The 15,902-nt window shown below is 48.1% G+C and overlaps 1 protein-coding gene and 1 long non-coding RNA gene across 2 annotated transcripts; one reads left to right on the plus strand and one right to left on the minus strand.

Moving 5' to 3' along the window:
- Window positions 1-898: 898 nt before the first annotated feature.
- On the minus strand, window positions 899-11,516 carry INDH (INDH1(iron-sulfur protein required for NADH dehydrogenase)). Its single transcript, XM_048713594.2, has 8 exons — window positions 11,220-11,516; window positions 10,958-11,081; window positions 10,421-10,543; window positions 2,875-2,972; window positions 2,419-2,545; window positions 2,252-2,337; window positions 1,787-1,912; window positions 899-1,482 (listed from the first exon to the last, which is right to left on the minus strand). The coding sequence occupies exons 1-8, from the start codon at window positions 11,241-11,243 to the stop codon at window positions 1,312-1,314; spliced, it is 879 nt and encodes a 292-aa protein (XP_048569551.1). The 5' UTR covers window positions 11,244-11,516; the 3' UTR covers window positions 899-1,311.
- Window positions 11,517-13,085: 1,569 nt separating this feature from the next.
- LOC147974720 (uncharacterized) lies at window positions 13,086-15,595 on the plus strand. Its single transcript, XR_015601982.1, has 2 exons — window positions 13,086-13,373; window positions 15,352-15,595. It is a non-coding gene; the product is annotated as an uncharacterized LOC147974720 (long non-coding RNA).
- Window positions 15,596-15,902: the final 307 nt, after the last annotated feature.

Genomic DNA, 15,902 nt, shown 5'->3' on the forward strand with positions numbered 1-15,902 from the left:
TGCCCTATCCCCTCCCCTCCGCCATGGCCAGGAACGGATCCGACAGTGACTTTGACTCGATCGACTAGGAGAAGTTCGCCGTGGACTCTTCGAGCTCGTCCGCACCGGACGACGAGGAGTTAGCATTGTGCATTGCCCTACCCCGCTCGCGGATGGACCGTAGCGGGAGCTCCTCGTCCATGGCGTCAATGGTGGCCCGGGGTGGGCATTCAGCACCCCATGACCGCATGATGCGCTCCCTGCCTTCCCAAGTTAGGCGGCAGGGAAGACCAGTGGCACCCGGCACCACCACCAGCTGCTCCTGCTGGGCTCCGTCGAGTGTTGATACCCGAAAGGCAGCCTAAGTCCGAGGGCCGCGTGTATCAGCGCGCAAGGAAGAGGGCGGTGCAGCGGCTGCAAAACCGCTCCCAGTGCGAGCCCTGCATATTCCTTTGGTCCCACTTCTTTGTTGTTCAGAGTTGTGCATTGGTCTATTCTGTTCTTCGCTGCCTTAACCTTTGGATCTTTTTCACCAGCCTCTATCTTCTGTGGGGCCTTGGGTGGGTTGTATGACTTTTTCCGCATCTTGGCATTGCTTCATAGGTTTTTTGTTTTTAGAAACGAAAGCAAAAGATTTGCATCTGAAATGCTTCTTCCGCGGCTCTGAGATCCGGCGACCTTGAAACCCATGATCATTTCTTGTTGTCATGCCGCTTTAGTAGAAAATTGTTGGGCTCCCATTGGCAATGCACTGCAAGGCCTAGCTCTACTTGTTTGTATAGTAGCTTTTGCACTCTATGCCCCTGTATGTTCCTCCCTTCACTACTCCCTCGGTCCCATAATATAATAATATAAGATGTTATTACAACCGAGAGGGAGTACTTTTTTTCAATGTTGAGGTCTCCCATACAGTTTCAGCTCATAAAAATAGCCAGGCTTCTTATTTTATAGAACATTCGTGCTTGCTTATTAGACACCCCAATTACAAATCTTTGTCATATCACCAACTCTCTTGAAATTTCTTCAACCATACTCTCTCTTGTTCATTGATCAACTTCATATCTGCCATAACATTTTCTCTAGGTTGCTGACATCATTTTGTTCACCAATGTGTTGGCAAAACAGTCTACAATTCATCCAAGAAATACACCAGGGGCGCACACACATATCAAAAGACACGTGGTGTCAAAGGTTTATTTCAGAATTCCCAGCCGAACCAGTGAGCTCGTCTGTTTGAGTAAGAACACGGCTTACCAGAAGGATTTTTTTTAACTCAAAATAGTTGGACAGAGATAAAACGAAGAAAGATGATACATGTAGGCTGACACATTCTCAAAGCGAAATCTCTGGGCCCATCAGTCGCTCCTCGGCTAACTCCTTGAGCCTCTGTGTCACCTTCTCAGCAACACGCAGGTAGGCTTGCGCCGATGCAGAGTCGGGTGATGATACCACAATTGGTTTGCCTTCGTCTGAACCAGTTCGGATGTCAATTTCAAGAGGTATCTGTTGAGGTAAAATAAAGAAGGGTAAAATGAAGTTAGAAATGACTTGCCCCACAAAGGCACACAGAGAACAATACTGGAATGGCCAAGCAGAAAGCATAAGTCTGGGTGGACTAAAAAAGGATCAATGAAAACGACTAATCTGCCTTAAGATAACTCAACAGTAAAACTGAAAGTACCTGACTAGACTGTTACATTGTAAAAATTAACCCCCATTATCAGCATAAACAGATATGCAAGATGGTTGCCGTATGAAGTACATACCAATTAAATTGAACCATGGCAATCTGACACATTTCACTCACCTCGCCAAGAAACTTCATATCCATGTCTTCCGCAGTTCTCTGAGCTCCACCTTCCCCAAAAATGTAAGACTTCTCACCACACTTTGGGCACTTGAAGCAACTCATGTTCTCTACTAAGCCTAGAATCTGCCAAAATATACAGCTGAGTAATGCTGGGAAGAGTGGAAGATTCAGTGAAATATTGGACAATGGCACAGGCTAGAAATTTAAGCTAATTATTTTTCACTTGTGAAATGAATATGCCTACTGTGATTCGATTCAAATGAATAGATTGTGACAGTAATAAACTAACAATAATAACTGATGCTGGTTGGCAATAGCATTAGCAAATAAACAGCAAAATGAGCGGTGTGACAGGAATTATAATTCTATCTGAATTAGTATTTAATATCTAATACACGCAAGCAGCTAGAAACTAAGAAATAAGTACAGAAGTCACAAACACAGAAGTTAAATAGAACATACAGGAACTTGGACTTTACGAAACATGTTTGCTCCTCTTCTAGCATCAATTAAAGCAATGTCTTGAGGAGTAGAAACAATTAAAGCACCTGCAGAAACAACATGTAAACAAATGCTTAAAAAAATGTACACCTTGGTGTTGAATCTTCATAGAACAGACATGTAAATACCAGATAACCGAAGCCTTTGGGACATTGATAATTGAGCATCACCAGTGCCGGGGGGCATATCAACAACAAGAACATCTAGATTACCCCAGGCTACTCCCCTTGTCATCTTCTCAAGAGCACTCATTACCTGATACCAATAATTGTTTGGTGTTAGGGGATTCCATGTGATCAATGCATTTCTAACATAGCACATACCAATTCATTCCATGCTAGTACTATGAACTCTAAATAAGGTACAATGTAAAACTTAATAGTGGTAAACTTGTAATGACAAATAACTTCGAACTAGACAAACAATTCTGACATGCTTCCTGTTTCCACTATCGTACTTGTGCAGTAATATGCATGTTTCTAGTGATTCATTTATTTTTGTGTTTATTAAGGACGGCAACAGGACAGGAATGTTATTCAGACATCTGAAACAAGAAGTTAATGGAAACACGAGCAAAAACAAACCATAGGACCTCTCCAAACGATTGGTGCATCTTTGTCTACAAGAAATCCAATGGACATACATCGCACTCCATGGTTCTCAACTGGAATCATCTTCATGTCTACAAACCGAGAGAAGGTTACAGTCAACCAAAAGAGATGTGGCAACCATAAGCAAATGAGCAGGTAAATAATCAGCAACGAAGTTCAGAATTCTGGTAGTATAGGAAATCAGTGTCCACAAAATTATTAGTGACAGGGTGGGGGATAATAAAAGGCTTAGCCACCGAGCATCACAGTTCACATGTTAATCAGTACCCCCTCCGTTCCGAATTATAAGATGTTCTAACTTTTTTCCGTATCGGATGTATACAGACGCTTTTAGTGTGTTTGTTCACTTATTTCAGTCCGTACGTAGTCCATATTGAAATATCCAAAACGTTTTATAATTTGGAACAGAGGTGGTACTTGAAGACTCGTACAGAATTATATGCCCGAATAGCTCTATTCAACTCAACACATGTAGTGCAATGTTAAAATTGTGATAAGACCCCCGGCCATGGCGTCCGCAAGCGCTGACCCTGTCGAGCCCCGAGCGACCCTCTCCGGCGACCGCGTGTCCTCTGGCAGCCGCTGGTCGGACTCGGAGAGTGAGTCCTCGCGCGCGCTCCGCCGCCCCCCTCCGCCCCGCTGGCGCCCCCTGCCCCGCGGGCCACAGGCCCTGCTCGGGCGCACGCCTCGACCCGCCTTGGTCCTCGCTCAGAGGTACACCGTGTATCCGGCGGAGTCCAAGTCGACGCCGATGGATATCAACAACCGCGCCCCAGGCATCGGCAGCGCCGCCCGCGCCAGGTCGAAGAGCCCAGCCCGCCCCCGCTGCGCCGGCGCAGCCCCTCCCCGGAGGAGGTCGCGGGACTCTGCTTCCGCTGCCTCGACCACCGCCACCGGGTGCGGGACTGCACCAACGACATCAGGTGCCGACGCTGCCTCGTCTCCGGCCATGACTCGCGCTCCTGCGACACCTTCACCGCGCAGCCTCGCCCCACCACTGGCCGCGCCGGACCGGCCGTTCGGGAGCGCGCTCCAGTCCAAGCCACCCCCCCCGCCACTGCCCCCCTCGCCGCCTGTAGCCCAGCAGGTCGCCACGCCGGCGGCGCGCGTGCAGGAGCCAGTCCGTGTGATCATGGCGCACTCTGTCGAGATGGAAGAGGCCGAGGCGGTCTTGAGCCGCGCCATGGTTGCATGCATCACCGACAACAGGCCGCGCGTGTCCGCCATCGAGGTCTCCGACGTGCTGCTTGCCAACTTTGACCTCGTCGACGGCGACTTCACCGTCCATGCCCACCATCCCGAGGACTTCCTAATCCTATTCAGCTCCCAGGCAACCAAGCGCCGGCTGGACGGCAACCACTTCATCAACTCGCCACGCTTCTCCCTCTCCCTCAGGCCCTGGAGCAAGCTGGCTCACGCCGGTTTCAACGAGTTCGAGTTTTGCGTCGAGCTGGAGCTTCGTGGCATCCCTGCCCAGGCTTGGCACCTCTCCACCGCCGAGCACATCCTGGGAGCGAGCTGCTGGATTGAGCGCCTCCACCCCAACACACGCTCCAGGGCGGACCTGGCCACGTTCCGGCTGGCAGGGCGCACACATTGTCCAGACAGCATTCGCCGCAATGCCATTTTGGAGATTGTTGAGCAGATCCCCCCGCCCGCCTGAGCTCCGACGCACCAATCATCAAGACGCTCACATACCCTGTCGCCATCGCGCTGGCGCGGGTCGTGCCGACCGGCGCATCGTCCCTCGGCGCCCAACCTGGCGCTGGACAAGGTGGAGCGGGCACGTGCGATGATGCCGGCCGTGACCGCACCCCCGGCCCAGGCAGGGCGCGTCGTCGTGGCCGTAAGCGCCGGCGTACGGATGCGCCACCTGCAGGCCGTGCGGATGGCATGGCCATGGATTCCGCCCTCTGGTGCTCCGGCAACTGCGCTGTCCGCGCGGATGGTGTGACCATGGCTCCATCTTGGCCAACCCCAGCCGCGATGGATGCACCGCCGCCCGTACAGCAACCTTGCCGCAGCATGGCCCCGTGGCCGGGTCAGCATGGGCCCACCAACCACCATCACGCTGCCAGAAAAGGAAGGGGAAGAGGAAAGCAAAAGAGGGCTTTGCCGGTGGACCAGGAGCGCAGCGACGCAGACAAAGCAGAGCCCCACAGGGCGATGACGAATGTGGCAGCTAGTGGCCCATCCTTGACCGTGGGAGCCTTGGTGCAGGAGCCAGCTAGCGACCCGTCATTGGTGGCAGCCACCCCAGAAGCATCTCCAGATCCAAATCAGGCCAAGATCACCGCAATCGAGGCGGATCATGAAAACCCCACGCCCGAGACGGATCGCGAGAGCCCCGTGCACAGCCCCATGCCTGGCTCGCCTGATCCGATGCGCTGCAGCGACCGGTCTGCCCTGAGCGTGGTGCCAGACTCCCAGCTAGAGGGACCAGCTATCCTGTCGGGGCAAAGTGTTGCCACGCTGACGCCAACATCTGTTGCGGGGCCAGACAAACCAGACCAACTCCATGCACGAGATGAGGACAGGGGAGGGCAACCCACCGCTAGCGGTAGCCCCACCACCAGACAGGCCGAGCCCCACACCCCGATGAGAATACTGCAAAGGCCTGCGGCCCAGCCCACGATCAATCCGCCCACGATGACAAGGCCCTCTGCGGATACGCCAGCCCCAACTAGCGTACAGCAAGACCAGCACAACTCTGCATCAGGGCGGTTCGCCTCCCCGCCGATCACGCTACGTCGATCCCGAGGCCGCGCAGCTCCGCCGCGCACTTGGACTTTGGGCGAGTTCCTGGCCGCCGCCACGAAGCACATCACCGCAGCCCTGCCTACCCCGGGGAGAAGACTACGGCGCCCGCTCAACTTCACTCCGCGGCGAGGCCGCTCGGCCAAGACAGCGGCCTCCCCGCCGGCGGCTCCGCCCACTGCTGAAAGAAGATCGCAAGTTCAGATCTTGCGCACCCTGGGAATAGTCGGGACAAGCCAGAAGATCACACCGGCTGAGATGAAGGCGTATGATGATCTGTTTGCAGCACCCATCCCACTCTCGGTGCTCACAGCCATCGCCGCTCTGGTTGACCGCGACATCCCTACGTGCATGGCCACTCCAGCAACTTCCCGACAAGCAATGCTGCGGTACGCGCGCAATGAGCCGCACGCACACGCCCCCTGTCAACCTGGTGTGCATGGATCACAACCTTAGACTTGTTGTTTGGAACGTGCGTGGCCTTAATGCGCGCGCCCGACGCACGGCGATCCGCTCGTTGATTGTAACCACCTCCGCCTCCATTGTTTGCCTTCAAGAAACAAAAATGGCGTTGATTTGCTCGTCGGTTGTTCTGGACACCCTGTGCTCCGAATTGATGACTACACGTACCTCCCGGCGCAAGGCACGCGGGGCGGCATCCTGCTTGCATGGAAGAGCAACAACGTGACCATCACGGATCCTTTGCTCACCATGAACGCTCTCATAGCCAAGGTGACCACGGCCACAGGTGCGCCCTGGTGGCTGTCGGTCGTCTACGGTCCCCAGGAGGATGCAGACAAGATTGCATTCATGCAAGAACTGAGAGACGTGCGCGCGAGCTGCCCCGGGCCATGGATGGTGTGTGGAGACTTCAACTTAATCCTCCGTGACGAGGACAAGAGCAGGGGCAATCTGAACCGCCGCATGATGGGCCGGTTCCGCCGCCTCACCAATGACCTCATGCTGAAAGAGGTATACCTCAACGGACGGCGCTTCACGTGGTCAAATGAACAATCGCCGCCCACTTTGGTGCACTTGGACCGCGTACTCTGCACCTCAGATTGGGAAGGCGCGCACGCAGACTGCCACTTGCGTTGCCTCGCGTCCGTCGTGTCAGACCACAGCCCACTCCTGCTCGACTGCTCACCTACGCACACGGCGAGACGACGCTTCCATTTTGAAGACTACTGGATGCGCTTACCTGGATTCCAGGACATGGTGGCCACGACATGGGGATCAGTCCATGACCCGGATCCTTTCCGTCGCTTGATGTTGCCCTTACAGGCAACTGCGTGCATGCTCACGAGCTGGAGTGCCAAGGCCACCGGCTGCATACGGGACAAGATGGCGATCTCCCGCGAGCTCATCTCACGATTCGACAAGGCCCAAGAGGATCGCCTGCTATCACCCCCGGAGGACTCGTTACGCAAGCAGATCAAGATCGCATACCTCGGACTGGCCTCCCTTGAGCGCACCATAGCCAGGCAGCGTGCCTGCATCACCACGCTCAAAGAGGGTGACGCCAACACGGCCTTCTTCCACAGGCAATGCTCATACCGTCGACAGAAGAATCACATCCACGCCCTTACCGTCGACGGCCAGGTTATCACCGGCCAAGAGGAGATGGCGCAGGCAGCATTCGCCCACTTCGACGAGCTCTTTGGCTGCCCTGCCGCACGCGACTGCTCGCTGGACCTCGAGCACCTCATCGAGCCTTGCGACCTGGCAGGCCTCGACGAGCCGTTCAGCCCCGAGGAAATATGGAACGCCATCAAGCTCCTGTCGGCTCGCAAAGCTCCCGGGCCGAACGGGTTTACTGCTGAGTTCGTCAGGGCCTATTGGGGCACCATCCGGCAAGATTTCCTGGACGTCTTTCAGCAGCTATTTGAGTTGCGAAGCCGAGGTTTCTACAAGCTTAACCAGGCACTACTGACCCTGATCCCCAAGCGTGCCAATGCCAACGAACTATGCGACTACCGCCCGATTTGTTTGATACATCTCGTGGCCAAAATATTCACGAAGGTGATATCCCTCCGACTTGCACCCAGAATTGGCGGCTTGGTCAGTCCAAACCAAAATGCGTTCATCCCAGCAAGAAGCCTCCACGACAACTTCGTTCTGGTCAAGCAATCTCTCAAACTGCTGCACCAGCTCAAGGCCCCGTGGATTATGCTCAAATTGGACCTCACGCGGGCCTTTGATTCCCTATCGTGGCCATTCCTCTTTGAGGTTCTTGGACAGTATGGATTCGGGCCTCGATTCAGGGAGTGGATAGCAATCCTCCTCACAACATCCAGCACCCGCGTCATGGTCAACAGCGAACCCGGCCCACCAATCTGGCTACGATGTGGTCTGCGCCAGGGTGACCCCATGTCCCCGCAGCTCTTTGTGCTCGCGGTCGACACCCTCAGCCGCCTCGTGTGACGCGCCCACGACTAGAGAATACTACAGCCGCTGCACCCCTGACGAGCTATTCCGGCGATCTCACTATACGCCGATGATGCGATGATATTCTGCCATGCCACCCAGGACGACGTGGCAGCCATCAAGGGCATCTTAACCCTGTTTGGCCAAGCAAGTGGACTCCGGGTGAATTATGCAAAGAGCTCAGCTACCATCCTCCATGGCGAACCCACGACGGCCGAGGTGATCACCCAACTTGGATGCCCGGTGGTTGAGCTGCCCATCACCTACCTTGGTATACCGTTAACACTCCGCCGACCCTCTGCCGCACAGTTACAGCCCCTCGTCGACTCGGTGGCCGCCCGGCTCCCGACATGGAAAGCTTGGCTCATGAACAAAGCCGAAAGGCTCGCACTAGTCAAGTCGGTGCTGAGTGCTATCCCAGTCCACCAGCTGCTCGCCTTTGCCCCGCCCAAGAAGACACTAAAGCAGCTAGAGAAAATCCAGCGGGGTTTTTTGTGGGCCGGCCGCGCCATCGCCAACGGAGGAAACTGTCATGTCAATTGGCGCCGCGCCTGCCGCCCCGTGGAATATGGTGGCCTTGGGATCCGAGACCTGGAGCGCGCAGGCCTTGCACTACGGCTGCGATGGATGTGGCTCGCCCGCACGGACACTGACCGCGCATGGCAAGGCCTTGATCTCCAGTTCTCCAAGGAGGAGCGTGCACTGTTCTTCGCATCCACTACTATGATGCTCGGCGATGGCCGGACAGCACTCTTCTGGGACGACCGATGGATCAGCGGCCAATCTGTCCATGAGATCGCCCCCTGCTATACCAATGCATACCCAAGCAGCGACGCAAGACGCGAACAGTGGCCGATGGACTCAACGGGAACACTTGGGCCCGAGACATTCAAGGAACCATCGGGATACACGAGATTGGCCAGTACCTGATGCTATGGCAGGCGATACAGCACTTCACCCTATCGGAAGAACCCGACCGGCTGCTTTGGAGATGGACAACAAGCGCTACATATTCGGCCCAATCTTGCTATGCAGCCACCTTCCAGGGATCTACACGCTGCCACTCGTGGAAGCTGATTTGGAAGAGTTGGGTGCCACCCCGCGTCAAATTCTTCCACTGGCTTGCCTGCCAGGACCGATGTTGGACGGCGTCAAGACTTGCTAGCCGCGGCCTGCAGCACCACCCTAGGTGCCTCCTCTGCGATCAAGACCCGGAGACCATCCAACATCTGCTACTGGCATGCCCGTTTGCTAAGCAGATCTGGCACCTCATCCTGGACTTGACGCACATCCCTGCCCAAACGCCGGCCAATGACACCACCTTGATGGACTAGTGGCTGCGGGCGAAGGCGCAAACCCCTCCAACGCTGCACAAAGCTCTGCAATCAATCACACTGCTCGTTCCCTGGATGATCTGGAAACAGAGGAACGAGTGCGTCTTCGACAATGCAAGGCCCTCGATAGATGCGCTAGTTGATAGGATTAAAGACGAGGCCAAATGTTGGGCACAAGCTGGGGCACAGGGGCTGCGAGTAGTCTTGCCCGCCTCCTGGGATGTCCACTGATCGGAGGAGCTAGGACCCTGTAAATATAACCTCCTAGGAGGCATGTACTTCCCCACCTTTTCAATGCAATGAAACGCAAAATCGCTTTGCGATTTCTCGAAAAAATTGTGATAAACACAATATGTTTTTCCGCAAATTGTGACTGCCTGAGACCCTGAAGTTATAGTTTGTCAGATGGATTTGATTAAAAGGGTGAGTCGCCATAAGCTTGAAGCCTTGAACTGGCCTTAAAATACTGATATGGCCAATATGCTCACATACTTAAATGAAAGTAGCAAGCCTGATCCACACGCAAACTGAAGGACCATTCAGTAAGGAAAATATTGGCATGCCTGGGTGTTATTGGCCTGATGATAATGGGAACTGATTTCAAACAAATAATTACATTGTTTCAAGTAATTCTCAATATTTTAATAGACATAGACCATCTGAGTTTACTGCTTCATTCAGAACATAGAGTAATAGGGAGTTCTCTTCAGGTCTTTCTGCATAAAATGTTTTACTACCATAAATTTTGTGTTGAAACCAACATTATTCAAATATAAATCAAAACTATATTATGCACAAAAATGTGTGGAAACAATAATATTTTATCTGTTAGCATCTTAGAATATGTAGCAGTACCAGGACAAAAGGAAAATCTTGTAACTCACAATAACAAAAATGCTAGCTAGTTATTGTAGATTTAACTTTTGAGGCAAAAAATATAACATGTTTGTATGGCAAATCTGCATATGTTGAGAGAGGTACAGCTGGTAGTGTAGTGATACCTTCACTTACTTCAGGCTTTTCATGCAGATGCATCATTGTGGGAATGGATGGTCCATATATGTCAGCATCTAGCAAACCAACCTTAAGCTTAAACTCCTTCGCAAGTGCTACAGCAATGTTAACTGTAACAAAACAAGTACCAGATATAAGGAGCATTTTATCAAATAAGTGATATGCCTCTCCATTTCTGCACAAGAATCATAAGTTGTTTATCTTGATTCAGTATAAGTTTGGTTCATGACAGTTTCCATGAAAAGTAAAGGGAAAGTATGCACCTATATCATTGGCATCTAGCTCTCCAGAGCGGAACATTACGTTGAATACCTTAACCGGAATCAATTCTACTTAATGATAGTTAATGGTCATATATCAAGTCTAGCATCATTGCTGCTTCCAGGTGAATTTACAGTTTTTTTCCCTTTTAGGAAGTATATATGAATTCTAGAATCCTAATGCATTTTCCGATATACAACCTCTGTAACTTAATGTAAAACGTTTTTGCAGTTTAATTTGAAAAGAAGAAACCAAAAACGAACCTGCAGTGGTGGACTTGCCGACACCGCCTTTCCCCGAGGCGACAGCAATGATGTCACTTACGCCACTGATTGACAGCCCGCCCTTTGGGGCGGCGCTGTAGCATCTCCTGCTACCAAGCAACCCCTATAAAAAGCAGGACTGTGAGCACATTTCCAGAAAGCAATTCGGTGGAATGAGCAAGAAATGGACGCAAATGTGCAGCGGCCACCTGGGGGAAAATTGAATCATTTGGCAGCTATAGGAGAAGAGCTGTGGTCTCACCGAGCGAGAGGCAATCCGGAGCATCGGGAAGAAACAGCCCTGCCGGAAAGAGAACGTAAGTTCTTCTTTTCCCCTTCTCTGTTACTGGGACGGTGTGGTGGGAGGAGGTATGGGAAGACTGGTGGTGGGCGGGAGAGGTCGCGGATTCGCTAGGTTGAGGTGGGACGAGGAGTCCTGCAGGAGCGGCGGCACCAGAAGGGATCCGGTGGAAGTCGACGGCGGCGACCTTCCAGGAGGCGGCGGCGTCTGTGACGGGAAGGGTGTTTCGTTGGTTCGACTTGGATGGCAGACGGTGAGGGACCCGCGGCTTGGGCCATATGGGCCGTACGCCCGTGCCTCATGGACCAGCCCACGGGCACATAATCTCACGGGCCTGGCACAGCACATGATTAAAAGGGCCAGGCCGGACTTCTGCCCGTCACGGATCAAGGCCGATGGAATTTCCTATTTGCCGCTCTTTGCGGCAAGTAGTCGACCGGACGCACAGGCAGATTGACGAGCGCGTTAGGATGGGCCGGCCCGTTCAAACGTTAAAGCGAATCCGGTTTTGGGAAGGTAGTTCCCAGCCGGTTTTTCTGGTTTTGGGAATCTTCTAAAAGGTTTCTGAACCGATTTTTCTATTTCCCCCTTTACCTCTTTTTTTATTTTTATTTTTCGTTTTAATGTTCTTTTTTTTCTGTTTTCTTTTTTATCTTTTTTTCGTTTTTTATGTTTCTTTTTTTTCCTGTTTTCTGTTTCTTTTTCTTTTTTTCGTTTTTTGTTTTTCTCTTTTCAAAGTTATATTATTATTTTTTCAATTTTTTTGTGTTGCTCACAATTGTTCAAAGCTTCACAAAATGTTCTCATTTTTCAAATTTTGTTCATGCTTTCAAAAAATTGTTCAAAACTTCACAAACTGTTCTCATTTTCGAATTTTGTTCATCCTTTCAAAAAAATTGTTCAAAACTTCACAAAATGTTCTCATTTTCAATTTTTGTTCCTGACTTGAAAAAATGTTCATGCTTTCAAAAGATTAGTCAAATTTAAAAAAATGTTCTCATCTTCAAATTTTGTTTCTCTTTTCTTTTTCTTTTTTATGTTTTTTTTCACAATTTCACAACTTTGCAAAATTTGTTCGCAAATTAAGAAAAATGTTCGTTTTTTCAATTTTTGTTCGTGAGTTTCAGTAAATGTTCCTTTTCAAATTTTGTTTGCATTTTTTCAGAAAATGTTCGTGTTTGAAATTTTTGTTCGTGAGTTTCAGTAAATGTTCCTTTTCAAATTTTGTTTGCATTTTTTCAGAAAATGTTCGTGTTTGAAATTTTTGTTCGTGAGTTTCGTAAAATGTTCCCATTTCAAAAATTTGTTCACATATTTCAAATTCTGTTCGGGAGTTTTAAAAAATGTTCACATATTTCATACGAACTTAACTTTTTCTCTTAAACATAACGTTCGTGTACAAAATTTTGTTCTCTAAATTAAAAAAATGTTCGGGATTTTAAAAAGTGTTCATTTTATCAGAACTTTGTTCAAGTTTTTTAGTTGTTCTTCTAGCATTCAGCAAACGCGAATTTTTTTTGAATTTTTAAATTTTTTGAACATATCCAATGTTTAAGGTTTCTAGGTGGGGGTGTTAGATATGTAGTAGATGATCTTTTAAAGTACCCGCGTTACATATGACCAAAGGAGGTAGTTAGCTCGCCTGGTTAGTGACAAGAGTATACTAGCTCCAGATGCAAGGATTGATCCCCGCTCCGCGTTATAATTTTAGGTGATCATTTTGCTGTTTCGTCGCGACGATGGGCCGGCCCATTCAGGGGGCTGTACCTGTGCGGCGCGTGTGAATCGGACGCAAAGAGCGGCGCATAGGAGGTCCCAAGGCCGATCCCCCCGATGCCAAGACTTCAGGTGGATCCTATTTGACGCTCGTTAGCGTCAGAACATTGTGGCTTCGCTGAAGCCAGCGTTTAGACGGGCCGGCCCTTTTCGACTCTTGTGTACTACTGTTTCAAGTCCTTTTCGCCCTTCTCTGCTTCCTTCTTTTCCTCTCTTTCTCGTCTCGCTTCCCCAGCCGGCGTTTCTCTTCTCTCTTCGCTTGCTTCTTCTCTGTATCTTCGTGACTCCCCGGCCGGCGTTTTCTCTTCGCGGAATTGGTTGCCGCCATGGCTGCGCAAGGTTCGTTGTTCATCTCCCATCTTTTCCATGGCGGATTTGAGAAGCAGGTTGTAGTTACTGTTTCGGTCTCGACCCATTTAGTTCTACGATTATGGTTTCGTATGGAGTGGGGAGCTGGTTGATGCGGCTCTGTTCGTTCGATCTGCTAGGGATTGCTTTGTTTTGGTTGGAATTCGTCCCTGTTTCTTGACCCCTAGATCAATCTCGTGCTCCTTTTTGGTAGGAATTGGTGATCCAAGTAGTTGATGTGTTCGATCTGGTTGGGGTTGCTCATCACAGTAGTTGTTTTGCTCGATTTTGGTAGGGTTTGCTCATCCTAGTTGTTGTTTTGTTCGTTCTGGTAGGGATTACTCATACTAGTTGTCGGTTTGTGTGATTTTTGGAAATACTTCGGTGCTCATACCAGTAGTTGGTGCTTGCATTTGTTTTTATGTGAAGAATTGGTCATCACAGTACTTGGTTTCTTAAGGAAAAAGTATGTCCACTCTGTCCATGACTTATGAACAATTTTTCTGTGACGAAAAGGTTAAAATAATGTTTGGTTTACAGATTTTGTTTTGTTGTTTGACCTGAACTCATATGACTCTTAAGTAATCACATTCCTTTTTTAATAGGTTACTTGTTAGCAATTCATTTGTATATTATCTATCAGCTTTTCTTGCACTATCTTCACTTTTGGTGTTGTTTTATGACTCTGAGTTTTATACCTTCCTCTATTTCTTTTTCTAGGGCAAAATGTTCCTGTACGGTCCACTGCGACTTTCTGGTCACGGTTTTTCGTTGGGCCAAAGTTGTTAGTAAGATGTCTCCTTTGCAGAGAAGCTTTATGCTAGACTAATTCAAACATCTTCTGAATGTGCGCAGACATGGAGTTTGCCATGCAGAATATCATCTACTTCAGCATGGTTCTAATTAACTTGTCATTATGTGTATTTGTTTCTTACTTAATCAACTTTCAGCGTAAAAAGGAATTTTTTATGTTTATTAACATTCCAACATTTGGTCACCGTCTATTAAACTTATTCACTTTCTGTTCAACTAAATTCTTAAGAGTTCATTCGTTCCATATTTTTGTTTAACCTATTAAAGTCTATTGTTCAATTTTGGTAGGCCTTAAACATTTTTAATGTACGTTGAACATTTTTTGAATACACATTGAACATTTTGTGTAATCGATGCTGAACAATTTCCGAATACACACTGAACATTTTTGTGTAATATACGTTGAACACATTCTTAATATGCGAGAACAATTTTATAATGCATAGTTAATGTTTTTTTAAATATACCATGAACAATTTTGTAATATACGATGAATATTTTTGTATAAAATATGGAACATTTGTTTGCGACAAAAAACTGAATATTTGTTTTTAATAGGTTAAATAGAAAAAAACAAATTTGAACGTTTGTTAAACATTTTTATTAATTGCCTGGATTTTTTGTTCAATATATTTACATATCTCTTTTTTGTTCAAATTGTTAACAAAAAAGATGTTCAACTACTTATTTATGGTTGAACAATTGTTTATTAAACCTGTTTCATTCGGCTCAACATTTGTCAAATCAATTCTTGTTCATTCCATTCTTTAAACTTGTTCATTAAAAAGGTTCAGCTACTTTTATTATTAAAGAAATTCATGAGAAGTTCTTATATCACATAGTCAATTGTAAAGACAATGAAATTCAACTACCACTGGTGAAATCATTCCTGCATGAACATGTACACATTAATCTTATTCAACATTTTACAGCAATAGAGGGTTGTTAGATATGATTTTGTGGCCTAAATTTATTTAATTTCTTCCTATTCTTCAGCGATTCTGCATATTCAAATTAATCTCATGAGGAACATATTTTCCTTGGAAATACAATAGTGGTGCATAAGCCTACTTTTGCTGATATTACGAGTAATCTTTTTTTCTTCGCACTTGATAATGTTCTTTTCCAACAATTAACATAAATTAAATTGTTACAGGTGCACAGAGACATGGATGAACAGATGTACAAGTGGATAGAATTACAAATGCAAAGAGAGCCAACAAATATCTGCCCACTTGTGAAACTAGTTTTTTCTGTGAGAAAATTTATTCCATTCTGTAGCAAGTTGTGCCAAAACAATGTTTCTGCTGATTCTTTTTGTCTCTGAATATTGTAACAACACAAGAATTTACCCTTCACTTTACTCTTCAATTTTATATATACACTGAACATTTGTTTTTTTTTCTCATTCTAATTACTCTTCAAATTACTAGAAGATATATTGCTGCAAATTCAGAACCAACAATTAGTACAAATTCTTGTACTAAAAGTTGTTGATTCTTATTATTATCCTCAGGTCTGCATTTCTCACTGTACAAATGCAGAAACAAAATTATTGTACAAACTTTTGAAACAACTGAAACAGTCACGACAAAGTTCAGGAAACAGCCACGAAAAGGTACAGGAAACAGCCACGAAAAAGTTCAGGAAGCAGTGTACACGTTTTTTTTTCTTTTTGAGAATTGGGAAGCAGCGTACACTTCTTTT

This window comes from Triticum urartu, chromosome 4A (assembly GCF_056163025.1).
Source record: "Triticum urartu cultivar PI428250 chromosome 4A, HENAU_Tu73, whole genome shotgun sequence".
In the NCBI taxonomy this organism is placed as follows: domain Eukaryota; kingdom Viridiplantae; phylum Streptophyta; class Magnoliopsida; order Poales; family Poaceae; genus Triticum; species Triticum urartu.